Genomic DNA, 26,792 nt, shown 5'->3' with positions numbered 1-26,792 from the left:
GGGATTTTTTTTAATTAATAAATAAATAAATAGATAGATAGATAGATAAGACGAGGAAAAGCCCCGCTCGCCCTCCCTTCATGGACACCCCCGTAGCGCGAAGCCGAAGCCGAAGCCGAAGCCGAAGCCGCCCCCGCCACACCTCCGGGGCGGAGCGCTGCCTCCCCCGGGCAGCCTTCATCCTCCCTCCTCCTCCCCTTCTCCCAGCTCCGTAAAATGGCGGCCCCGGCAGAGCCGTGCGGCCTCAGCGATGAGGCAGCCTATGGCGCCTGCTCCGAGCCGGATCCCAGCACCAAGGTGGGGGTGGGCGGCTGGGGTGTGTGTGGGGGCGCCTCGGCGCTGTGGTAGCGGCGTCGTCGTCCCCCTTTGGAGGGTGGGGGGCGGCATGGGGCCGGGAAGGGAGAGAATTGGCGGCTGTTTTATTAGGGGAGATAGGTAGTAGTATTTAAACGTAGAATCTAAGTCTGCCCCTTGCATGGGATATGTGTCGAAAGTATCTAACTTGCTTTTCATCCACCTAGCTGTTCAGTAGCCCTTGGTATATAAAGTTTTGCTGTGGCTTGAGAAAATACCTTTACAGACTGGTAGGCCAAAATACCGTCGTGCTTGACAGAGATTCAACAACTGTGCAATGAAATAATGAGCTCAGCAGTTTAGCTTTAATGAAGTTCTGTGTATGTATGCAGTGAGACCCAGTACCAACTGCTCATGTACCTGCATGCAGGGCAGAGTATGTATAGTACAGCTCCATAAAAAAATAATAAAAATAAGAATGTGTCCTGGTTTCAGGTAGGACAGAGTTAATTTTCTTCCTAGTAGCTGGCAGGGTGCTATGTTTTGGATTAGAATGAGAAGAGCGCTGATAACATGCTGATGTTTTAATTGTTGTAGAGCAGTGCTTACACCAAGCCAAGGACTTTTCAGCTTCTCTCTCTGTCCTGCTAGCGAGCAGGCTAGGGATGCAGCAGGAGCTGGGAGGGGACAGACCCAGGACAGCTGACCCAAACTGGCCAAAGGGGTATTCCATACCATCTGACGTCATGCTGAACAATATATAGGGGTGGCTAGCCGGGGTGGAGGGGGGGGCTGGCTGCTCGGGGATAGGCTGGGCATCGGTCAACGGGTGGTGAGCAATTGCATTGTGCATCACTTATTTCGTACACATTATTACTATTAATACTATTATTATTGTTGTTGTTGTTGTTATTCTTTTCCCTGTCTTAATAAACTGTCTTTATCTCAACTCACAGACTTCACTTTCCCGCTTCTCTCCCCCATCCCGGAGAGGGAGGGGGGAGGGTGAGCGAACGGCTGTGTGGTGTTTGGCTGCCAGCCGGGCTAAACCACAACAGAATGCTACAAACTTTTGATATTTCTGATTTACATAGGGAATGATGCCTGCAGTTTCTTTTTTTTTTTTTCTTATACTACAAAGGTATGTTTATTTAATACAAAGGTGCATTGGTAGCATCAAGAGCAAAGATTTTATTTACATTGGATATAATACTGTATTTGTTACTTCCAAACCTGCCATTTTTAGTTCCATTATTAACTTACTTCTTTATTAGTACATATTTGTTTCATATATAAAAATAAACTCTTTTCTTTTTTTCCCCTACAGGACTTTTTGTTTCAGCAGACAATGTTAAGAGTAAAGGATCCTAAGAAGTCGCTGGATTTTTATACAAGAATTCTTGGAATGACGTGAGTGGAAGTTGTATGCTACAGTAACTTTGGTCATTCATACTATTGTTTTGAAAAGACAAGTTTTTGTTGCTTTGATGTAATAATACTAATTGGTCTAACTACATCAACAGCGCTGGCCTATTAGCTAATGCCAAGTTAGATAGTCTGGCAATCACCAAGAATTTCCACAGCATAATTAATGCCAAAGTTGCAAATGAACTAAAATTGGTGTTGGCTAGATTTTTTTTTTTTTCTTAAGTAGGTCATTAATTATCAGTATACAACTTTCTTACTTTCTCTTTGGTGATCCTGCAGTTAACTGGTAACTTATATGACAGCGCTTATAATCAGGAGTTGTTGTTATAAATCTTAAAACTTTCTGCTAGTTCTCAGAGGTGGCTGGTGACCACCTCTGGACATAAGAGACCAAGACAACACAAACTGGTGATGAGGTTCAAATTCCTTTTGGAGAAGGCTGTGAGGAGGCAGATGCCCTGCAGTATCTCATATGAAAAGAGTTTGTTTTTAAAACAACATTCTAGTTTATTTTTAAACATCCTGAAATCAGTCCAGTCTAAGGTAAAATAAAATGCTTCTACTTCAGTGAAGAGGTGTGTGACAGAAATTAAAAAGTAATTAAATGGTAAGCTGAAAAATAAATTAGGTGTGTTTTGCATGCTTGCTTGCTCTGATCAAACTTCCAATGTAAAAATGATTTGAAGTATGCCACATTTCTAGGAATGAGGTAAAAGTAGCAGAGTCTTTTCTAAAGTTCTCTGAAGCTTACAACACTTTGTACACATCATATGAGATCACTCTTAGCAGTCTGTTATCTTGTGCAGTTTTCTATAGAACAATGATGTGTGTGTATCAAATATGTCACAATAAAGCGAGTGAATTCTTGCTGTTAGCAAAGGGATAAACTTTATAAGCAGCTTTTTCTGACCTTGGGTATTTTGTAGTTGATTAAATTATCACATCTGAAATGGCTTTTATGGTTATACCAATCCATGGAAATAGTAAAAATATTTCATCCGTGTTTTTATTTTTTTTATTTGCTTGTGTTTGTAAACTTGGTCTGGTGCCAGCAAGTTCCATGGCATGAGTAAATTTCAAAGTAAATGGTTTTTATTCCTTGGTGATACTGTAAAGTGGATGAACATAAGGATCTTCCTGAGGAAATACATACTAGTAACAGTGGCGGCCTCAGACGTAAGCCTTTGTATTGACTTTGCTATCCAGTTACTGATGGCTTGGCTTTTAAGAATCTGTTTCTTCTAGTCTGTGTAAGTTTATGATGTGTTCTGGAATGTTTCTACTTGATAGTTCAAAACATAGCTATTTTAAGATGTGGACTGTAGTCAGGCAAAAATCACGGCAGTAATTCTTCCATGGGGGAAGAATATTGATTTATTTGCAGGCTACCCAATTATCTTTTTTAGTTACTATTTCAAAATATTTTTTTTCACTTAGACTGCTTCAAAAATTTGACTTTCCTACTATGAAGTTCTCGCTGTTTTTCCTGGGGTACGAAGATAAAAAGGATATCCCAATAGATAAAACTGAGAGAACAGCCTGGACCTTCTCTAGAAAAGCTACGCTTGAACTGACACAGTAAGTATTAATGCGATGAGAGATGACATTTAAGTAATGGTGATTAAACAGAAGCAGATGATTGTAAGTCCTGTTGGATTGAATAAAAATGTAGTAACTACTACAGAAACATCTTCACTGTCATAAAGCTTTAAAATATGGCTGAGATCTTAGATACTTGGCAAGCTTATCTTTCTCTTTATAGAGTTCTTTCAAACTGCTTGGTGAACACTGGTATATAAGTATGATACTTGCTGTCTCTTTGAATATGCATACTATCTGGGGAGGGATACTGTGGAATTGAGGAAAAATGATGTGGTTAGAACTTCTGGGATCCCCTGAAGCATCCCGATAGTGGGGTAACTATTGCTTCTGAAATCTAATCTAAAGAAGTATTGAGTCAAAAAAAAAAAAATTAAAAAAGGACTTTACATGACAATTTACAGGACAATTCTGTTAATGCTACTAATGATTGCACAGAAGTGCAGGGAGACTTGCTCTCCTTTGTAATTGGAATGAGATAGAAGTGTCTCTCAGACTCATTCAAATGTCGAACCTGAATATTAGTGAAGGGTATGAACTTGACTGAATTAGCCCTTTGTCTGCTTTGAAGACTCCCTAGAACCTGTGATTTGGGAAAATATTGATAGTTTAATGAATGCAGCCAGCAATTGAAATTTTCTGGTTTTTAGAAGAAAACTTCCTGAGGAAACTGAACATTCAGGACTTGTTGATTTCAATGTGTAATAATTACTTCTTACAGCAACTGGGGCACTGAAAATGATGAAAATCAGTCCTATCACAATGGTAATTCGGATCCTCGAGGATTTGGTAGGTTTAGTGCATGTACTTTTTATGCTTTGTTTTATTGTGATTACATTTTTACTCTTGTGTATTGGGGAAGAATGGCATTTCAAAGGTGTTTTTTTTAGAAAACATCTATATAACTTAAGTGCAAAAAATATGTATATGCTGTAGGCTTTGTTTTTGTGAGAAATTGAAAATATTTTCAACTTGTGTGGATGAGAAGACTTTTTCAGTGGAAAAGAAGGAAACTTGTCTTTTACATGCTGGAAGAAGCAAGATATACTGTGAAAGATCATGAAAATAGGTAAACATGTTTCAGAGTAATGAGCCACAGTTACACGTTTTATATGTCTAATCTTTTGGCAAGCAAACACATACTAATAGTAACTACTCAATGAAGTGCAATAATCGCTCCTGCATATTGGATTATGATGTTCAGACTGATTTAAATTCAGACTTCTATTTTGTAATCACTGATCACCCCTTCTGAGCTAGAAGGAGAATTTTGTTCATCTGTAGCACTGAGGGTAGGAGTATTCATGTGGCTTGACTTTATTTTGAGCACTTGAAAGGTCACTGGCTTGTGAAATAAGTCTCATACTCAGTCTAGCCACTTGACATTTAAAGCTTCTGAACTGATTTGTAAATTCAGGCCTTGCATGGTGCTACTGTTAGTCTCTACAAATACAGCATTAACGATAAATGCCTTGTACTGTTGAAGTGAGCAAATGCAACAAAATCCTGTTACGTGGTTGCCTTCTTGAAAAGCAATGCAGATAAAATAGCTTGAGTATCCTATTTCTTTCCTACTCTAGATAATATTCTCATCTAAATAACATGAGCTACTTTAAAGTTCTTATTTCAAAAGCATTGTCAAAAAGCTAATTTTCTGAAGGAGAATATTAAAATTTGAAATGCTTTTCTTTCTGGAAGCAGTAATTCCCTTAGGTACGTCACATCTGAAATGAACTTTTTGCACAGGATGAAACACTGAGCAAACTTTTTTTCAAACACCCAGCAATGCTTAGAGTGTACCTGACTCTTCTTACCCCATTTCACAGGGCACATTGGAATTGCTGTCCCTGATGTCAATAAAGCTTGTAAGAGGTTTGAAGAACTAGGAGTGAAATTTGTGAAGAAACCAGATGATGGTAAGACTTAATCAGGAATGCAAGTAACTTTGTTGTTGTTCCTTGTTCTTAAAACACTGTGTCTGGTAGTTTTGCCTCCTGGAAAGCTCAATATGTCTCTGTAGTTGTCATTCCTTAGAATGTACTAGAACCAATTACCCCTGTTCCCTCTTACACAGTGGGCAAAACCGACAGTGCAGAACTATACTGTTTGTCTGTTCTTGCATGTTATTCTGTGTCTGTCTGTAGCAACCATAACTTGAATATAGATTTCTTGTTTTAAAATTTGAACTCAATATTGCTAGGATTTTAGAGTTTCAGAGCCCTAACTCGTTCAGCACCTAATAAACCTTGAGAGGGTTGATATTTGAGCTCCTTACTTCAATTCTCTATCACTTCACAGCTCTAAGAATGTAGAAGGAACTTAGACTGTGAGTGGCATAAACTCCTGGGATCAGCTAAGCATGAGGGTAAAAAAAGCAAAAGCTGTTTTTAACATTAAAAATTAAAATTGATGCAGCAAGTGCCAAAGAGTAGGAAGAGGCTTGGTGCTTCACATTCGCTGATGATGGGGCAGGCTGAGAGAGTTAATGCCATTTTTTCCCTATGTTACTAAATCAAACTACTATTCTCAGAAGTTTTTCTAACTAGAATACAATAGGAATTAGGTTGGTTCTGTTACAGTAAACAGGGTAATAGAGCAAGTATAACTAAAATTAGGTACTTAACACTTTAAGGTAACATGTTAAGCTGTGCTATCCTGATTCACTGTTGAAGAATGATTTTGGAGACCCTGTTTTTGTGAGTAGTATTTTTTTTCCAACAGTTTAAAACTGTACTGCATTTGTCTTATCTAGTGATGTGAGTGTGTACTGTAACACAGGTCAGGTGTGGGGAGCAAACAACTGAAAAACAGTACTGTACAAAACTTCAGTGTTGAGGCAGGCATGAGAAAAATGCAGGGCAGAGGAACAGAGGATTTTTTTTTACTAGTAAAGATGGTTCAGGGAAATGTATCAAAACATCCCAGAGCACAAAAATGTTTTCCTGATAAATTCAGGAAAAAAAATTTACATGGGCAAGGAATTCAGGAAAAGAGGAACACTTACAGGGGCAAAAATGTTGATTTAAATCAACAGAAGAAGGATTTCAAGGTGACTTTAAACTACAGCTTTATTGAGTGTCAGATTGACAACATAGCACACAGATCTTATTGATTAAAAACTAATCTGGATGTTTTCAGAATTTGCTGTTTAAATTTGAACTAATACAAAAAAAAAGTGAAAGTTCTTGTATTTAAGATTTAGTCATATAGTCTTACCTTTATCTTGTTTCTTTGTTTTTGTTTTTTTTCCCCCAAATAGGTAAAATGAAAGGACTTGCATTTGTTCAAGATCCTGATGGCTACTGGATTGAAATTCTGAATCCTAGACACATGGTGACTCTCACTTAGATGCACACTTCTGGTTAACTGGAGTAAATCTGTAACAGCATTTGTGGAATTTCTCACTTAATGGAGAGGAATCAACTATGTTCAGAGTCTCCTCTAAAACTGTCCCCTGGGACCTCAATGTACTTGAATTCCCTTTTGTTTTCCTGTGATGCCCCTGCAATTTGTTTCCAACTAGGAATCTTCAACTGTCTTTTGGAAGAGCACTAGTACATACTCTGCTCTTGAACATTGATTATGTTAATATTTAACTAAACACTCTCATAAGATAAATTACCAGAAATTCACTTCGCTTTACAGTCTTTAGATTTAAACTAAAAGCAAAAAAAAAAAAAAAAATCCTGCATTACTGCTGGTGAACTTCAACAAGGAGAAAAATAAACTTTAAATTTGTTTAATGAAGCAAAAGGATCCTGAAGGCTTCATGCCCTGTCTTGTATGCTAGAAAATAAAGTATCGAACTAACTTTTTGCTTGAGTAGTAGCATGTTTATGAAAGTCTTAATCTTACATTATGCTAAGCAAAAGTCTTTGAGCACCGTTAAGCAGCCTTGCCTGGAACAAGAAACTTTGTAGATTAGTCCACCAGAAAGAATTCTGTATTTAAACTTCTGGCTGCTGACTGGGAGACAACATAAGAGGTCTCACAGTCAGTAACTCACAGTGGTCCTTGTCTCTTCTAACACCAGAAGGAACTTGCTCATAGTTCTTGTTTTGATGCAAGTCTGGGGCTATAGTCTTCTTACATGCTGTGTATAGTCCTGTATTAGGAGTGCAATGAAGAAGAGTACCTGAAACAGCTTCCTACAAGTAGGCATTTTGATTGCCCTCTCTAAATGAGCGATGGTTACTGAAATTATACTTGTAAATGCTACATTTTCCTGTTATTTACATCTGTTACACACTGTTCACCTGGTATGAGTAGTGTAAAACATGCCAAGTTTTGAAATCCTGTTAACAAAGCCAAGAAAACCCCTCTGCACTTACTGTGCTTCAAGTAGCACTTAACTCCTACTAAGTCTTCAATTGTGCAGTAGCATCGCCATTCACTTCCAAATATAAAGCATTGATAAAAACAACAAAATAATTTTTAAAGCAGTATGACAAGTTACTTTGGTAGTTGTTGAATCCTAGATAAACAAAGAGCTATTTGTTTTGGTTTATGTTTTTTTTTTGGGGGGGGAAGAAACTTGGTCATAAAAGAAGAATAATTGGGAGTACAGCAATGAAGAATATAACTGTATGACTTGATTAGCAGGATAATGGCAATGTGCAGAGTTGTTAATAACTTATTCAATAGCTCCCTGGCCTTTAAGTTAAAAAGTATAGAAGGTACTGTATTTGATTTCCACTATGCTAATCTAGATATTAATGACAAATGCTAAGCATTATTGTCCAAGAGTAGTCCATTATATTTTGTTTACCTTTGCAAATGAGTAAAAATACATTATATGCTTCATCTGAGTTTTAATAGGTGTTGGAAGAGAGAATGTGAAATGTATTGGCCTGCTTACTGTCCCCTACAGATGTACAAAAAAACCCACAAATGTATTGGAAAGTAGACACAGCAACTCCTAAAGATGTTTCCTGTATTTTATAAAGCAACCCCAATACTTCAAATTGTCCTTTGTATGATATTTTGTGGATGGTCTCTACTTAAGCAGATAGGGTGCTATAGGTAGTGCCCTACAAGTGTCATTCATAAATCTTCTCCCTTCTTGAATGTTTGATAAGTAGTTTTCTGCAACAGTTAACAGCTCATGCTTACGCTGTCTGCCCTCCTTTATTTCCAGAGCTAATACCTAGCCTGTTTACTGTCTTGTTTCTGTGTGGTTGATCGTTTTCTTTTATGTTAGGCCCTTCTGATAGGGACAATGTAGTTATCACTGTTTACAGTGAGATCTTAGAAATCGAGCTGTCGTAATAGCTGTCACCACATGATCTCAGTCATCTTCCTCACAAACGTGGCATGTCTGATGTTGTTCCCAGCCCCAAGCAGGCTACTTCAGTCTAATAAATTACCACTGATGTTCTTAAATGCTGGGTTAGTTTTATACCAAGTTTATTAAGCAGAAATGAGAAGCCAGTTCAAGGCCCCATAGTTTCCCGAACAATTAAATCGGGCTGTTCATTTTAGCAGAAATTTAGGTTGGCTCTGGTGACTCAGGAAACCTCACCGTACTTACAAAATAAAAAAAATAAAAAAAATTGCAGAATACCTTACAGCAGCAATTAAGAGAATTCTTAATTTGAAGACTATGGTAGTATAGTTTTAGTATGATAAGGTGCCTTTTGAAGTTAGTAGCCAGTTGGATGAGAATAGTGCCGAGAAGGAGGAGAGAGCTACAGCAGTGAGATGAGACAAAGCACGCACTTGTCTGCAGCTTACATATGTTTTGATAGTTAAACTTTTTCATGTATGTACCTTCTCATGCTGGTGTGCTGAAATAGGAACTTAAAATGAAGTAAAACTCACCTGAAGCACGAGGGCTAACTGCATTTCCTTACCATCCAGGATCTTGCTTTAGATAGTGACTAGAAAAAAACAGGCTAATAGTAGTCTAAGTGAAGTTGTCTAAAACTAGTTTTATTGTAATTGATACAGATATATCAACTAAACCTTTGTGACAAAGGTCTGGGCAAGGAAAATCCCTACATTTTACAAGTGTGTAACTTGGGAGTTACATGCTCATAGTTTATCTACATAAAGTGTTTCACTCAGACTTGTGTCATTACAGTTCAAAGTGCAGGTGTGACTGGAAATGCTATTGACGAAACTGTATGGAATCCGGTAATTAAAAGCAGGATAGTTTGTAAGTTGCGTGAATAAGTCAAAGGGTGTGCACATGTAGTTCAGTGGTAACTACACGAGAAGCAGTAGGCTGTGTTGAAGGTTCTCTGCTTAGCGCTCAAAGCTTGCTTTAAACGTGGCTGCTGATCTTGGGATGACCCTTGAGTTTGATTTTTGTGTGTGTGTCAGTGTAAACAATGCAATAGATAATGAAATAATAAAGAGGATAGCACAAAAACCAATGTAGTTGCAAAAATATCATGAAGTGGGCAAGGTATGTTTTTTATTAGAAAAAAAAAATACTGCTTCTTGACATATTGTGAACTATTTAAAAGCAGTGGTATCAGTTATGATAAGCCAGGAGTAAGCTGTGACAGAGGTACGCTTTAATGCCAGGGGCAGGCTAAAAGAATCGACGTGAAGATTTTAAATATGTAATCTGCTGAAACCGGTTGGGGCTCTCATTGATGACAGACTGCGGCATTTCTACATCTTCCAAGCTAACTCTTTAACGAAACAAAGCGTCGAATTAAGTATCTGGGGGCTTCACGCGGCAGGGCGCAGCTCAACGCCCCCGGCCGTGCCCTGAGGCGCCCGAGGGTCTCCCGAGAGCTCCTCCCCCTGCCCCGGTGGCGGGCGGGCTCCGCGCAGGCGCCCCGCGGGCGGCCTGAGCGGGCTGCCCCGCCTCAGCACGCAGGAGGCCGGCGGCTGTTGCTAAGTGACGTCAAGGCGCCCGGTGGCGTCACGACGGCGGCGGGGTGGAGGCCCGCTCGGTGCCGGGGCCGGTGAGTCCCGGGGGGGGGGCGGTGGGGCCGGGCTGGGCCCGGGGCGGTTGGGGCCCGGGGGCGCTTCCTGCGTGCGGAGCGCTGGGGCCGTGCCCCCAGCGGGGCCTGTCGCGCTCCCGAGCCTGCCTTTGGCTCGTCGGGCGACCGCACGCCTCTCAGGGCTCCGCTCTGGCTTTTTATTCCCCCCCCCCTTGGTAATTAGGTCAGTTTATTTAGGCACGGTGTTGCTGCGTGCAGCGATCGCCAGGACCCGCCGGGGTCGTGCTCCGAGGCTCCTGTGGCAGGTCAGGCGCTGCTGTGACATTGCCTCTCGCTGAGAAGTTGTTGTCACGTTATCACGTTAAAAGGAAATAAAGCCAGCTGGGTGTTACATTGTGCGCAGTCTGCGCAGCGCACAGAGCCTCCCCAAAGCCCTGTGCTGGCATCGCTTCGTTTTGTGGTGCGTCTTTTAAGGTTTAATCCGGGCCTTCTCTCCGCACAGATGCGTTTGATATGTTACTTCGTACAAGTCTGTAACTCAGGTGCACAACGTGTACTGTTGTGTCGGGGTCTGTTCCTCGATATTTACATTTTTAACCCTCCAATTTTCATAAATTGCTTTTGAATACGTTTTGACAATACAAGCCAATTTAATAACACGCAATACTTAAGGGAATAAACATTTACATAGCCTTGTTATTCACCAAAAATAGGAGACTTTCTTTGTCTTACCTATTTTCAACTTGCTGGATGGAAGTGTGGTTACTGTCCTGTTTGAGAGACTACCTAAAAATATTTCTTTTTTCCTTCTCCTCCCTTGTTCCTTTAAACATATGCTTTAGAGAAGATTGGTGTCTTTAATGTGAGAATTCATAGGTCAAGGTGTCATCTAGTTAGCAATTTAAATACAGTTCATCTTTCCTGCTGGCAGGTATGAGAATAACAGCAATAGTTCATACTGCTGAGATAAAAACATCGTGTCAGTTTTGTTTACAGAAATATACAGGCTTCATTTGTTTATTTCGTCATTGTACAGTTTTGTTTTCCTGTTTATAAGAATAAAGGCTTGCCCAGGAGAAGGATCTGCAACTGCCTAAAATAGTATAAAACACCAACCAAGCAAACAAAAAAAAGCAACGCCCGCCCACCACCTTAGGCTAGGCAAGACCTCTTACAGAGATTTGGATGTTTAGGGAGTGAAATGTGCATGATACACTTTGTATAGATGTGTTTTAGTTAGGACACACACATGGTAAAACTGTGCTCAGGGATGCTGATGTTTCAGCAAGAGCCTTGGTGAAATATTTGTGCCTTACAATGAAAAAATTAATGACAACTCTTACCTTTTTTTTTTGACAGTTAAAAGAAAAAAAATGGTCAAAATTAAATGATGACTGATAAAACAATAATTCTGATGTTATGATATAATATTATTAGAACGCTTGCCGTAGAATGGAGGGATTCTTAAAAGTTATTTTCACAAAATTTTCAACTGAGAAATGTGCATTTCAGTCGATTTCTGCTATAGCTGTGTGCCACCTGTTTTTAATGGTATATATTTCATGCATTGTTTTAGAAATATGGTATTCAGCTGGATGTTACTGAACAGCATTTCTATCAGCTTGGTGTTCAATCTATCAGTTGTTCAGAATGGCAAAGAACCCTAATTTTCAGGAAGTTGGTCATTTGCCAACAGGCTACGTCCACTGTAGATCTTCAGAAACCTTTACTGGTGAGTATACTGATGTATTTTCTTGAGATTTTTAGCTTAAGGGTTTAGTTATATGCTATTTTAACTATGTCACATCATGTGTATTAATATTGATTTCATATGTATATTAATAAATCATCCGTTCCTAGTATATTGTTCTTTGTACATAGCTAAACTTACTCCTACTGTTCTGTCAGAGGAATACCTTTTTGAGCAGAATGTAAAACGTTATCACTACAGTGCTTAAGAACTGGCATGTGCTTGCAGATGACTACTGCGTAACTTCACGTATGTCTGAAGTCAAAACACTTTCGGTACTAAATTTTTATTTATAATGCTGTCATTGAATGACATGGTAAATAGAGTTAGCATCAGTGTTTTGTTTTTTTTTAATTCTTTCACAACAGAAGGGTTGGCGATAACTGTTACGAGAATTCCATTTACTTGTTTTTTCTTATTTTGTATCCGTGAATTCATGCCACGTGGATTATATTATTATTATTTGTGCATGTTGGATAAATAGGACCAGTCAGTTCCTCAGACATGCAGAGGTAGTTATTAATATGATATCAAGAAGTTTGTTGTTGGTAGTGGTTTTGGATTAAAGTTAGAATTTACTTTTTTAATGACTGTGTGCATTGTGGAGGTCTCCTATAGACTGTGCAATTCCAATAAAAGCATTAGTGTAATATATTGATTTAGTTAGCATCTTTTTCTCCTCAATGTTTTGAAGCAGGTAACCCTGGGAGTTGTTCATGCATAAGTCAGTGTGATCTAAAGCGTTGCTGTAGTTCAAATTTTAACTTTTTTTCTTTCTTTCTGTAATATTTTGACTGTTACGTATGAATGAGACCTTCTGTGAAATACCATGGAGCTTTGTTTATGAAACGCCTAATCAGGAAAATTGGGGCATTTGAGAATTAGTTAATTGATGGTGTTCAAAAATAGAGGAAGACTTTCTGCTTAAAGATTGTCTTGAGTAAAACATTTTTTTTCCCAGTGCTTTTTTTGTTTGTTTTCTTTTAAGTTAGGGAGGCATTCATATAAAAGCAGTACCTTTTTTTTTCCCTTAAAGCATTTCAAGGTCCTTTCAACGCTTTCTCTCTGGTGCCACATATCGTGGATGGTAGCTTGACTCTCTTATGGACAATCCCAGAGCTCTGTAGAACAAAGACTTTCATATTATTAGAAATATTATATAGAAGTAAAATGATTAAAAGTGTAGAAAATTAATGTTAGTGAACAAGTACGATTTTCCTCAGATGTATTATTTGGCTTGTGCTTCAGTACTGAATTACTTTTTTCTTGATGGAACAGAGTAAATTAATGATATTTGTAACTAAATTCTAAATGCCAACGCTTCTGTGTTGTTTTTTTTTTTTTTAAGTTGTGGTTAAAATTAAAAACAATAAAAAATCCCCCAAACAGTTGTAGCTAAACATTATTGCATATCAATCCTTTCACCTGTTGTGAAACTGAAGGAAATGGTGACCAGGCTTTCATGGTTTTATGGATTTGCATCAAACCATAAAACTTTGTTTTACTCTTGGTGCTTGTGAACACTTTACATGAGCAAGCTTAGAATTCTTCCCAACCTCCATGTCCTTCAACCAGAACAGTTTTATTTTTAGAACTTTTTTTTCCCATTCTGTTATACTTTTCACTCAGTCAACATTGTTACTGTTACTCAGAAGTACAAAGGAGCTTCTGTAGCAAGGGTTCTGACAGTATCTAAGTATTTACTTGTGTTTTCCTCTCTATATATTGAAATATTTACAAACAACAACAAACTATTTCCTGAGATGTTAGTTTATTGCACCTGAACTACTGAGAACAAAAATATTCTGTAGAAATTGTGTTTAAAATGGTATTTTTTTTCCTGAGATTTTGTTAAAACATAGCAGAATACTTTACGAAGGAATGAATCAGCTCAGAACTGTCACGGTTCCTATTTCTAGAAACAATAGCAGTGTAAGAGTTATATTTAAGAAAATTCCCTTTGTGTAATTCCAACAAGAACTGTATTATCTTGGTATAGGTATAAACTAGATGGTAAAGGAATTGTTTTTCAGGGGGTATAAAATTATTTGCTCTGTGTTTATAATCCAGATTTATTTCATAACATTTTTTATTCTGTCATTTTGTAGTTGTATTACTTACATATATATTTTTTTACTGTTTTATATGTAAAATAAGAAATTCCAACATATTCAGGGAAAAATTCTTAAATTCCCTTTTCTGTGTGGTATAAAAGCATTTCTTCCCTTTTTTTGATGAAAACAGCACTGCGTTGCAGAGGGCTGTCTTTCATAACAGCCCAAGTGGGGCGGGAAAGTGACTTAGTGCTGATCTTTATTGCAGTTCTGGTTCGAGAGTAGTTTAGTAAAGAAGTCACTGTGGTTTTTTTGTTGCTGCATTTTGTAGCTCACGTTATTGTATGCTATAATATGTTACAGAGCACTTACTAAAAAGGAAATAGAGCAAGCTGAAAACTGTTTCTTTTTCTAACGTTGACACACCGTGTAATATTGCATATTACCTTGTGAAAAACGTGGCCTATTATTTATTACATAGGCATGCTATTGAAGATGGCAACCAAGAAGAGGCTCTTCCATGGTTTGGATAGCAGAGGTTAGACCTTACTGACTTCAGAGGCACCATTTAAGATTGGTGCGGTTTTAATAGCTCCTCACATTTACCGAGAAGGATGTTATACTTATTTCTGTGGCACGAACAAAGCTGCAGCAGCTGATTCCTGAAGCATCTGATTAGCTTTTAATAGCTACTGGAAATAGGTTATGGTGCTGGCAGGACATTTGTAAATGGCTTAGCCTTTTATCTGCAGTTAGTAAAATGTTCTTCTTTGACCACCGGGAAAAGCAAATACCTGTATTCTCTGATTGGGGTGTAAATGATTACAGAAGATGCCAGAGAGATCATCATAAAGGGTTTTGCTAAGCTCCAGGCAGCTTCTGCCTTTTTTTATCCTATTCAAAACTTTGAATTGCTGGTTGTAATATTTAGCTCTACAGGAAAGCGATGAGCTCATAGCAATTTGCCACAACTAAACCAGTATATTACTATTTACTTCCTCAAATGAGAATTGTAAAGATGGCTTCAAGGGTTGACTGAATTAATACCGCTAAATAATCCAGACTGGGAAGCTCTGAAGTCATGTACTATTTAGTTCTACATTTTGAAGACAAGAGTGCTCTCACAGTGCTGCTTGTTTTGCAGGTGAAACTTGGATTAGAAATCTGTAGTAGGCCAAGTAAATGAATTTGAATTCTTCCTCATACTAGTGTTACCCACTGAAAGCATGTAAGTCACGTATGGAGCTTTCATAGACTTGCCAGTTTTCAACCCTTTGGGTCACTCAAGCATTTGAAAGGTTCTTCAGCCAGAGGCTCGTAGCCACTGTTTGAGTCCCATATTCCCAGTGACCAGTTTGAAACTGGTAATTCAGAATAATACATCGTACCAGCAATTTGGAGAGTGTTGAACATCTGTGAAACAAACTTATCTTGCGGCTGACACAAAAGGACTTCTCAATTTCTGCTTTCATCACTTGGGCTAGTCCCGGGTCTCGGTGTTCATAAAGACTGTCATCGTGGGCTTATTTGCAAACGTCCCTGGTTCAGACTTTGCACATTTATTCTTGTGTATTTTTGTTTAGAGGTAGGCTTATATACTCTTGGGAGAGAAGTGTTCTTCTGATTTTATTTATTTATTTAGCTGAACAATTTTCCCTTGAACTTTTCACCTTTTTGGCACATGACAACATCCACAGCTACAGCAGGCAAAATCAGTGTGCAGCTAATGGTTTTCCCATATTTTTACCACTGTTGTAGTCTCTCAGACAGCATCTGGTCTTAATTTTACAGAAAAAAAAGGTGGATGAAGAAAGCAAGAAATTAGACCGTAAACAGAAGTAAAATAGATTTTAAAACCCAAATGTACCTTAAGTGTCTTAAATGAATTTCCCTAATTAATCAGAAGTGGAACTAGCAGAAGAGAGAGAGTACATTTTGCTTGATAATGTGTATGTAACTTGCATGTAATTGGATTGCCTGGCTATTGTGCATAACAATGAAGATCCAGAACAGCAATTACAGACTTGTAAGGTACAGAAGTCTTGAAGGACTATGGAAGCTTTAGATTTGCAACTGAGTAGCAAATGTGTTCTTTTGTTTGCTCATTTATTGTAGTAAAAGGTTTTACATTTTGAGGGCATTTCAATTTCACTGTAGTCTCTAAACTCTCACATAATTATGTTATGATAGATGCTGTTCCTAGTTGCAACTCGATTGATGTGAATTAAATTAGTCTTGCTTGATACAAAGCAAACGTTGCTGGAAATGGATCTGTTGCGTAAATGCGTTCATTGCAGTGTTGCCTTAGCTAATTTAACCAGTGCAAATCAGTGCAAACCAGTACAGACAATCTGTTGTTATGACAGGAGAAAAAACAAACACAAAAACAATTAAAAAAAAACACACCTAAGTTACTAACAGATAGCAGAATAATTTCCTGCAGTTTTGTGTGTTATCACGCTTAGACGGCTTCTCAGGTGCAGTGCTGGTTCCACACTTTGATGTCTCCATGGGCGTACAGCTTCCAATTCAAATTGCAGAGGGAGCCTGAGGAAAGCTGGGGTCTGCTCCCACACAGGCTGTCATCTGTATCATCTATTCAGTATGCTGTATTTTTCTCCAATCTGACTTTCTACCACTTTTTCTGGTTTAATTTAAAGTTCTTTGGGATGGTGTTTCCATGGTATCTTGATTTTGGGTTAGGCGTTCCCAGGTGTTATGGAAGTTCAAATAATATTTAACCCTATATACATGTATTTTCCTGTCCTTTTTCCATAGGAGTGACTGGGAACAGATGTGTATTTTCTAATTATACTTTTAAAATACAGCTAAAAATGCATTCCTGTCATGAGTTTTTCACTTAATGCATTAGCTGCGTGCGGGGTATGGTTTAATTTTCCTGCACACCGTCTTTTTTCAGCACTAAGTATATGCCCATTTTGAAAAGTGGTCAGTCACTGGAGCACAGAAAAGTGTCACTGAAAATACAGGTTATTATCTGAAACAGCTAACCTTTTTTATTTAAAAGGAATCTGAAGTATAACAATAGAAGCTGATTTAAGACCTAAATTCTCCTGTGGATACTCTTACCATTGAGTCTGTGGAAAGCCTGCAGAAAGGTTGCAGAAATAAACCAAAAATAACATCAAGGCTAAAACCTCTTGTGAATTAAGTAGCAGTAAAATAATTCCATAGAATTGTATTGTTGTATAAATTAGTAAAGTTTCCTACATTTATAACTGAGAGGTATTTGTGGTTTAATTTTCTTTAAGGGATCAAGAAGGCATCAAGAAAACTGAGTAGAAAGAATAAGAAAAATGTACATTGTAAAGCTTTGCTTTTTGACAGACTTCATCTGTTAATAGTTGCAAGTTATCCCCAATTCTTCATTTTCTCTCAGTTCTGGAAAGCTGATTGGAATTCTGCAAGAATGGGTTATAAACACTGCTGGTTTATAAATCTTATTTATTATAAACTCACTGATTTTAGTAGAGACTTCAGAGTTAAGACGAAGCTTAATTGGTCAAATCATTTATTTCTCTTTAATTATGTGCATTTTAATTCAGACAAAAATTGGTTTCTAATGGTAATTGTAATTAAAATTGTTTAATTTTTAATTAAATTAATTTTTAATTCATTTTTTGGAAGGTTGTTTTTTTTTAGGTAAATGGCTTGACAAAAGAGCAAGGTGATGGAATTCTCTGAAATATTTTTTTTTATGAACAGAATCGTTGATTCAAGCTGCACTAAGTCCTGTTGTAAATGAACTTCAATAGAAAACCTCTTTGTTTCATTTTCCTTGTAATATATGGGAACTTACACTTTTCCATAATTGCAGCTTGGTCTTTGCCATTTCTAAATATTTGTGCTCTTTATACTCCTAGTTGTTTTCTTTTTCTCTTTAGGCTACCAATATCCCCATCCCTCAAAGATGAGTAACAGCCATCCACTTCGTCCTTACACAGCTGTGGGTGAGATTGACCATGTTCACATTCTGTCAGAGCATATCGGTGCTCTGATGAATGGGGAAGAATATAGCGATGTTACCTTTATAGTGGAAAAGAAACGTTTTCCGGCACACAGAGTGATCCTGGCTGCTAGGTGCCATTATTTCAGGTGAAGTACAGCTTTTTGGCAGGCTCACAGGAAATTTTCATGCAGATAAGATAAACATTGTTTCTCTATGAACTTTTCAGTGTGTAATCATCTGTCCATTGAGTGTGACCTTTTCTCTGTGAATGTTTCCAAGCACTTCAAATCATTGTGTCCAGATATAAAAAGATAAATACCATGTCATGATGTTATTCTTTTGACCTTCATTAAATTGGACTCTGAAGTTATTTTCACAAATTCAAGAGAAAGGTAACTTTTGGAACAGAAAATTCTACTGTAAAATTGTTTTGATTTCTCAGAGCATGGATAGCGTGCTTCTGTGAAATACATTAGTTAGAAAGTTTACTTTTGACACAATGAAATTAAGTATTTAAAAAGGTCTGGTTGATTCAGGTTAGAATATTTATTTGAAAACTAGGAATAATACTAAACCAGCTTTTTTAAAGAGCTGGGCATTTCTCAATCTAAATAGAATTAGATTCACTTCCTGATGATGTTTTTCCAGTTAGTTTTGTCAGAGGGATAAGTTAATAACTAAACCAAGATTGAATGCAAATGGTTTTCAAACTGTATATCACACTTAAAAAAAAAATAAAAATAAAATGTGGGTATGTTGAATTGTTTTATTTTCTCAAGATTCAGGACATCATCAGGGTTGCCATGTGTTGGTTTTAGCAAATCTTAGGATTTTTGATCCTTTATTCCTTACTGTAATCTGTCAGTGTTATTATGGTGATGAACTCGTTGTTTCACTTGTTTTTTCTGCATTTTTTTCTTTATCACTGATAGCACTATATTAAAAAAAAAAAACAAATCAGAAACAAAAGAGTCCTAGCTGAATGGTATCTGAATTTCTGCTTTGCAAACTATTGCTCAAAACAGAGATGGAGCAAGTGTTCTCTAGGATAAAAGCATGATGCATTAGACTATTATTCTGTTCCTGTGCAGCTGCTTTCAAAGCAGAACTGCACTTTAAATGCCAAGCATAAGGCTTTTTCTTTTGTAGTTTCTTAATGTGCATTCCCATTCCATCCCCTCTGTTTTAACTTGTCATTTTCTTTCTATTTTTGTCTGCTTTTTTTTTTAATTATTATTATTTGTTAGTAATGCAGATATTATCAGGATATAAGTTTCTCAAATTTTGTCTTTCTTATAGAGCATTATTGTATGGTGGAATGAGAGAATCTCAGCCTGAAGCAGAAATTCCTCTTCAGGACACCACTGCAGAAGCATTTACCATGCTGTTGAAGTATATTTACACTGGTCGTGCTACACTACGAGACGAGAAAGAGGAAGTCCTCCTAGACTTCCTAAGCCTGGCACATAAATATGGGTTTCCAGAACTGGAGGATTCCACATCTGAGTATCTTTGCACCATACTTAATATTCAGAATGTCTGTATGACATTTGATGTTGCCAGTCTTTATTCCCTTCCAAAGTTAACTTTTATGTGCTGTATGTTCATGGATAGAAATGCACAGGAGGTGCTCTCCAGTGAAGGCTTCCTGTCACTTTCTAAGGTATATCTTTTGTTTGTATTTTTTTCCCCAAGAATGTTAATTTTAATCTGTATACACTTCATGATAAAATACTAATGGGGGTATAAAATAAAAGCTTATAGGTTTGATAACAGGTGACACTTTATACTAGTGAAATTGAGGCAGTTGGAAGTATTCAAGCCAAGGTGAGGTGAAAATCCTGGTGACCCGTTCTGAACTTTTTAGGTATTTAATTCTGACTAGTCAGTATAGCTAAATATGAGAATATTTTACTAAGTGGGAGCAGGTAACTTAATCTTATCTTCTTGGTTTTAATCAGTCCTTGAAGTAATATCACTTGGTTTCTGAATACTGCCTTGTGGTTATTAACTAAAGATAAGATAGCAGAAGGTATTCCATTCTGTTAATTTCTTGATATAGGCGGTCTCTGATGGGTGATTTCCTACAGTGTAAGCTAGAGTTTCATGGGGCTTGGTATGATTTATCATTGTCACATTCTGATATCATGTAATATGGTGGTGTAGTAGGGTGTGGGTTTTGCTGTCGTTTTTAGTATGTTGTATTTATTCTTGTTAGATGCATAAATATTTGCTGGAGTCAGGTGATCCTATGCTACTGAAATTTTCTACTTGCTCTAGGATGGCCTTTGAGCTGGATATAATAGTGGTAGTGTTTTCAAGTGGTGTTCATGTGAAGCAGCAGAGCATCTTGAATGAATGATAGTTTAATTTTATTTTAAAAAAGAAGAAAGTGTTATAAGTATTAGCGGAAAAGCTGTGATGGGTCTGTTCCCTGAACAAGTACAAGACATTCTGCTCTGCTGACTAACTTACTAGCTGCGTAGGGAAGAGATGCTTTTTCCCTGCTGTATTCTGTCACATGCAGTTTATTAAATCTGAGCTCTGAGAGCATATTTTCAATTAAAAAAAAAAAAAAGCAGATGTCATTCATTAGGAAACATGTACTTTCTAAAATCTTTATCACAGCCAATCCTGGCATATAAAAGAGACTTGTCCTTTTCTGTGGCAGACACCTAATTATTGTGCTTGCTAAATGAAAATCAAAAACCATTCAGTTCTTTTTGTTCTCATAATTCTATTTGTCAGTTATTTGTATGAGTAAGGGTCAGTCAGGTTTTTACCTGATGATACCAAGTTGGTCCCAGGAGAGAGGGGCAGGGGAAGAAAATGCTCAAGTAGTTAAAAATTGTTTTAAAAGATGATTCCAAGCCACAGCTGATTTTTTTGCTTCTGTCATCGTAATCAGCCTAAGCTTAAAGGAGTGCTTTGAACCATACTACTACATCCCCAAATGAGTTCTTATATTCCTAATTATCTTAAATTAAGGTATATAATTTAGTATAAGTTGGAATAAAATTAATTTGAATAGTTTTCCATGTTTCCTTTATGTCTTGTTTCTCATAGTGGATTAGTATTATTTCTTAATATATACATAAGAAACTAAAACAAGCCATAAATGCAGTACTGAAACTGAAGATTAAATCTAGCTGAGGAGTTCTGTTAGTGCAGTTACTATAGACTAACAAAATGTTTTTTTGTGTGTGTGTTTGTGTGTTTTGAATCTGAGAAACAAGATTCAGATTCAGGAATCTTTAGGGGGCTTTTGCTTCTACTGTGGGCTTACTGTTTCAAGTAGTAACTCCTTTTTAATAACTACAAGTTAAATGACCTGTTAAATTTTAAAAAGAAAGAAATAAAGAAAAGTGTCTTAAAATACAGCTATTTTTTGTTTGTTTGATTTCTTTTCCAGGCTGCTCTTCTAAGTATTGTATTGAGGGACTCTTTTGCAGCTCCTGAGAAGGATATTTTCCAAGCCTTGATGAATTGGTGTAAACATAACCCCAAGGAAAACCATGCTGAAATTATGCAAGCCGTGCGTTTGCCACTAATGAGTCTAACAGAACTGCTGAATGTTGTAAGACCTTCTGGACTGTTGTCACCAGATGCCATCTTAGATGCCATTAAGATTCGTTCTGAGAGTCGGGACATGGACCTCAACTACAGGGGCATGTTAAGTAAGCATCTTTTTTTTTCTCTCTCGTTTAGTGACTGATGGACTATAGTTGTCTGGATGATGTGGTTAATGTGTTCTTTGAGTTTTTGCCTATTGCTATATGTTTTTAAAAGGCTTGCATAATGAAATGTCCTGTTATGTAACATTCTTGACTTCGGTGTTCCTCAAACAGGAAATAACATTAGTCAGCATATTTTCTCTTTTTTTTTTTGTCTCAGGTATTGCTCAAACATGTACATCGTTATAAAAATGTATTTTCCTTGAGGAAATAGTATTTTAATAGAAAGTCCTTTGCAAAAACAATAAACAAGAACGCTTTGGCTGTGGGCTATATGGAATTTAACTGATTTTATGTTGATGCTGACTTGTTTTCTAGGTCATTAAAATTTTCATACATCTTTTCTCCAGTATTTTTGATTTTTCTGTTATTTTTTATGTGTTTGCTCAAATAATATAAACAGGTCTTCCAAATCGTGTAAGGGAAGTATAAAAAGCATGAGAAGCCTTTTGTTTGACTTCTTATCCATGCTATTGTCCATGTATTTGTCCCACAACAAAGAATAGCATTAAATATTCTTTGACAGCCTGCACTGTAGTCTGTCAGTCATTCAGGACTAGCCCTGAAAAAGAGAACTGATTTTTTAGCACTGCATCTTCCCTTAGAAGTTAGATATTAATATTTAAAAATCTGAGTTAATATTAGGATATTGTAGAAATCCTATGATATGAGACGTTCTGTTGACAGTCTATTAGATATATTTTATAAAGTTAAATGGTGTCTCCTGACTTCTTTTTCTACCTTCTTACATCTCAGTAATGTGTTCCTAATCTCAGAATTTCTAGCTTTGTCAAAATCACAGCTTTCTAAAGAATTTAATTTCTATGTTGTTTTAATACTAGGTTAAACTCTTGGGACTTTCTCTGTTTGCGGAAACATTGATGGTTACTTGCAATGTCATAGTTGTATATTAGTGCATTTGATGTTTTTATGTAGTGGTACTAAAATACAGTTAAAGTTTTATCACCTCAAATCCTGTTCTTTAGATAACAGAAATAACATTATGTTAAAATTCATGCTTCTCTTCCCAATGTACCTCGAGTTCAGGGCAGACTTTCATTTATTTATTTTTTTTTAACATTGAGATCATGTTTTACAGGTTCTGTCCTGAAACAAAACTCTTAACAATGTCTTTTTAACAGGGTGGTTCATCAGTGTGTTGTTTTGTAGTTGAGTTAGGGATCGTTATCCCCAGTTGTCTTGATGGGAGATTTGTTTCTAGGATAAACACATTTATTACTCTGAAATGCAGGCATAAAAGGCTTGCTTTAATGTGTTAGTTCAAAGCCTAAGAAGCCAGTAGGAAATTTAACCATAAACTTCACTAGTCTTTTGGTCAGGTTCATTTAGCTTTGCAGAGTACTGGAAGCTTGTATTGCTATCAAAATAGCTTGTATAACTATACATACTCTATATACTGCTCTGCATATTCCATCAGCTATACCTCATACCTCTCTGCACATTCATGATTCCTCCATGTCTTTAATGTGGTTTTAGTTTCCTTTCCCCCCTTCTTTCTTCCCTTCCTCCCTCCCTTGCCCCTCCCCCCCCCCAAAAAAAAAAAAAAAAGAGAGAAGGGGATCAAGAAAGGGATCAAATGTGATGAGAGGTACGGTGAAAGGTTTACTATGACAAGAAACTAAATAGACCAAAAGTTTCAAACCAGAAGGAAAGTGACAATTGAATAAGGAAGGCACGCAAGAATTCTATAAAATCATGAAAGGCACTAAGCATATAGGGACTATGTAGTAGTAAATGATCACTACTTTTACCATGCAAGGATTAGGTGGCATCAAATAAAATGGAAGAACGAAAAATTCTAAAATGTGTTTTCAAAATGCATAATTACCTTGTGGTCATAATTCTGTGTTATGGGATTGTAAAATAAAACAGCTTTTATTAAGGCTGTGAAAATAATTTGTGAAGTATACTATTCTTGGCTGGAAACTGAGCTGTGGAGTGCTGGAAGCAATGGATTTACAGGGGAGGTATTACTTTGCACTGGCTCTGTTTTTTTCTTCTTTCCTTGAGTATGTGTTTGTAGCCACCATTGGAGAAACGATATGGGCAATAAATCTTCATTCTGACCTAATCCAGTTGATGTTCAAAACATCTGATTTGCATGATGAGAGTATAAGTACTAAGCAGTTATTTCCATTTCTTCTTAGTACCAGGAGAAAATATTGCAACAATGAAGTATGGAGCCCAGGTTGTAAAAGGGGAGCTGAAGTCTGCTTTATTAGATGGGGACACTCAGAACTATGACTTGGATCATGGCTTTTCTCGACACCCAATCGATGATGACTGCCGTTCTGGTATTGAAATTAAACTGGGCCAGCCATCAATAATCAACCACATACGAATACTCCTGTGGGACAGAGATAGTCGGTAGGTGCTAAGCTAACATAAAAAAGGAAGGTGATGCATTTTTTCTTGTGATAACATATAAATGCAAATTATTCATAACTGTTTTATAGAAACAGCATGATATGGTGTTGGAGATGGCAGTGACAAGTTTTATTTGAAAAGGCTGGTTTTTAAATACAGTTTTGGTTACTTACACAACAAACTTTATTTTGCGAGACTAAAGTGTCTCATAATATTTCAGTGTGTTCTCGGTGTTTTCATTAAATATGTTATATCACTATTGAAAGCTTGTATTGTTTAAATAGTTTTAATTAATAATACTTTAATTAACAGCTTTAATTTGCTTTTCTATTTGCCACTTAATATCCACTTGCTCTAATTCTTGCCACTTAACTCTAATTCTTTTGCAGAATATTTTCAGATATTATGTCCTAGACACTAAAGGAATGTTTGTTTAAAGTTTTTCAATATCAAAATTGTTAAAAATTACCATATTTTCAACAATAAGAGAATAAAAATTTATTTAGAATAGGATTCAACTGCTAACTACAGTAGTTAGTAGAAGCCACTTCGTAGTGGGACTGCTGGAGTATGAATTATCATGGCTGCCTTAGCCAATTTATGCTCAGCTTCTTTAGATTATTATGGGACGCATGAAAGATCAAATTATGCATACTTGAACAAATGAGTGACTATTTAAAAATGAAAATTTCGAGGCTTTTTTTATTTCACAAAAGTAATATATTCATTATATAATATGCCATCACAAAAATTTTGCAATTTAGAAGACATCTCATACAGGTATTTATAGGCAGTTTTCTATTTAAATGAAAACAAAAACCGAAGCTATTTATACTTTATCGCCTTTCTGATAAGAGGTTGATTTTTATGTAATTTCAAATTAACAGTTTAGAATTGCAAAACAGTTATATTTTGTTTTCTTAACTAAGCTGCGTTATTTTAGAACAGGAGGCATTCTATGGATTTTAGTTTTTACTTTTTTTGTAAATTAAAATTTATTTAAAATGTGAATTACAGTTATTAATCATTCAAAACAAGCTGCATGAACTTATTTATTTATTTGAAGTTCTGATTCAGTTCAGCTGAAACTTACACTTCTCTTTTCCTTTTGGAAAGACTGAAAATTAAACTTTCAAAGGCTCAAGGTACAACTTCACACAATATTAAACTATTTGTCACAGAAGATCAACTAAGAAAACCCAGTATTTAATAAAATTTTAAAAAGTATTAGAGCTATTAATAATGGGTAGTTCTCTTGCAATTTTCAGAGAGCTTGTAACTGGTAAGATGCCCCTCATCTGCAAGGTATATATCAGCTAGCAGCTGATGAAACTCAGGGTGGAAAAAGCCTTATCCTTGGGAAAACTTATATAAAGGGTGGGTTTTTTTTGTTTTTTGTTTTTTCCTGCTGCTTAGTGTCACATGACACATCTGAACTTTGTAGAACAAACCATTGTTGGTGGCAGAATTGTACGAGATGAACCTCTTTTTGTCTTCATAAAATACTGAGGTTACAGTGGTTTAGTGGTTTCATATCTAGTTTGTGTTATCCTGTGTTTTTTTTTTGTTTTTTTTTTTTCCCCTGCGGTAAATCTCTTATTGGACTTTCTCTTGCTTCTTATTAGGTGGGATACCTGAATTGTCATTTGTGTTTTTTTGTTTGTTTGTTTGTTTGTTTGTTTTTCTAGTAGATCAACTGTCTTAAGATAAATGCAAAAGGATGCATTTATAGTACTGTGTCCAGCTGTGGGCTGCGTCCAGTATATTGTTAATATACTGGAGTGAGTTCAGCAGAAGGGCACCAGGATGATGAGGGTTTGAGCATGTGACGTACAAGGAGATCCTGAGAGAACTTACTCCATTTTGAGAGGAAGAGGAGGGATGTTATTGCTGTCTTCACCTTTTTAATGGAGGAATATAGGGCTAGGCTCTTCTTACAACTGTGTGCTGAGAAAGGGCAGTGGACACAAGCAGCAATGAGGGAAATTCCTATTAAACATTAGGAAAAAAATCATAATGGGGATGGATAAACTTGGGAAGGGTTTGTACATAGAAGTTCTGGATGTCAGTCCTTACACGTATGCAGAAATTAACCAGCCAAGAGAGTAAGTTAACCACTTTGTTTGGCATTGCTTTGACTGTAGGGTTGGGCAAAGTTCTAGAGATCCCTTCCAACCTATATTATTCTTTTATTTTGAGAATTGCCAGCCACTCATCTACATCTTTCTCATGGGATACATAAATAGTCTTTCTAAGGAGATGTTTTAGCAACTGTACAAGTTTACTGTGGCTTCTTGTTGAACAGCTTTTTAAACTACTCATTAACTTCAACTGTCTCTGTGAAGCTTTAGCCTATTGGATATCTTGATATAGATAGTGTACATTTGTAATAAAACTAAATACATGCTTGTATGTTTTGCATCTATAATTTAGAGGTGTTATTAACAGATGAATCTTAGATATGAAAGTGCAAAGGAGACTAGCAGTACAAATTATCTCTGCAAAAAAGTTGCCATCCTTACGAAAGGATAAGGCATCGTGTTGTATTTTTTAGATAATTTTTGTTTGCTTGGTATCTTGGACACCCCCCCCCCCCAAAAAAAAAAAAAAGAAATGTTTTATATTGGTTACAAATTTACATTATTCTGGTGATAGTGGTGTGAGAACTCTAAATTC

The 26,792-nt window shown here is 36.7% G+C and overlaps 2 protein-coding genes across 5 annotated transcripts in view; both read left to right on the top strand.

Annotated features, from left to right (window-relative positions):
* The first annotated feature begins 141 nt into the window (after nt 1-141).
* Nucleotides 142-7,132, top strand: GLO1 (glyoxalase I). The gene is made up of 6 exons (XM_040552334.1): nt 142-297; nt 1,622-1,704; nt 3,160-3,300; nt 4,043-4,110; nt 5,148-5,237; nt 6,581-7,132. The coding sequence occupies exons 1-6, from the start codon at nt 217-219 to the stop codon at nt 6,667-6,669; spliced, it is 552 nt and encodes a 183-aa protein (XP_040408268.1). The 5' UTR covers nt 142-216; the 3' UTR covers nt 6,670-7,132.
* A 2,656-nt stretch (nt 7,133-9,788) lies between these two features.
* BTBD9 (BTB domain containing 9) overlaps nt 9,789-26,792 on the top strand; it is a 120,346-nt gene continuing 103,342 nt past the window's right edge. Inside the window, exons 1-7 of one of the 4 annotated variants that reach the window (XM_040552330.1) lie at nt 9,789-9,802; nt 10,186-10,241; nt 11,797-11,952; nt 17,930-18,140; nt 19,294-19,657; nt 21,407-21,671; nt 23,897-24,116. In XM_040552330.1, coding sequence (XP_040408264.1) covers nt 11,871-11,952; nt 17,930-18,140; nt 19,294-19,657; nt 21,407-21,671; nt 23,897-24,116 — 1,142 coding nt within the window. In that variant the 5' untranslated portion in view covers nt 9,789-9,802; nt 10,186-10,241; nt 11,797-11,870. Of the gene's footprint in view, nt 9,803-10,107; nt 10,242-10,327; nt 10,681-11,796; nt 11,953-17,929; nt 18,141-19,293; nt 19,658-21,406; nt 21,672-23,896; nt 24,117-26,792 lie in introns of those variants that run through there. The other 3 variants (XM_040552329.1, XM_040552332.1, XM_040552331.1) reach the window with 3 other exon arrangements.

This window comes from Cygnus olor, chromosome 3 (assembly GCF_009769625.2).
Source record: "Cygnus olor isolate bCygOlo1 chromosome 3, bCygOlo1.pri.v2, whole genome shotgun sequence".
Classification (NCBI taxonomy): Eukaryota; Metazoa; Chordata; class Aves; order Anseriformes; family Anatidae; genus Cygnus; species Cygnus olor.
Note: the sequence above shows the minus strand (reverse complement) of the source record. Positions and strands in the feature narration are given on the sequence as shown.

What these genes read in the sequence shown, in the direction of transcription:
- GLO1 (XM_040552334.1), top strand. Translation starts at nt 217, where the DNA reads ATGGCGGCCCCGGCAGAGCCGTGCGGCCTCAGCGATGAGGCAGCCTAT. An exon ending in AGCCGGATCCCAGCACCAAG is followed by an intron (nt 298 to 1,621) that starts GTGGGGGTGGGC and finishes TTTCCCCTACAG; the next exon opens with GACTTTTTGTTTCAGCAGAC. An exon ending in TGTGAAGAAACCAGATGATG is followed by an intron (nt 5,238 to 6,580) that starts GTAAGACTTAAT and finishes TCCCCCAAATAG; the next exon opens with GTAAAATGAAAGGACTTGCA.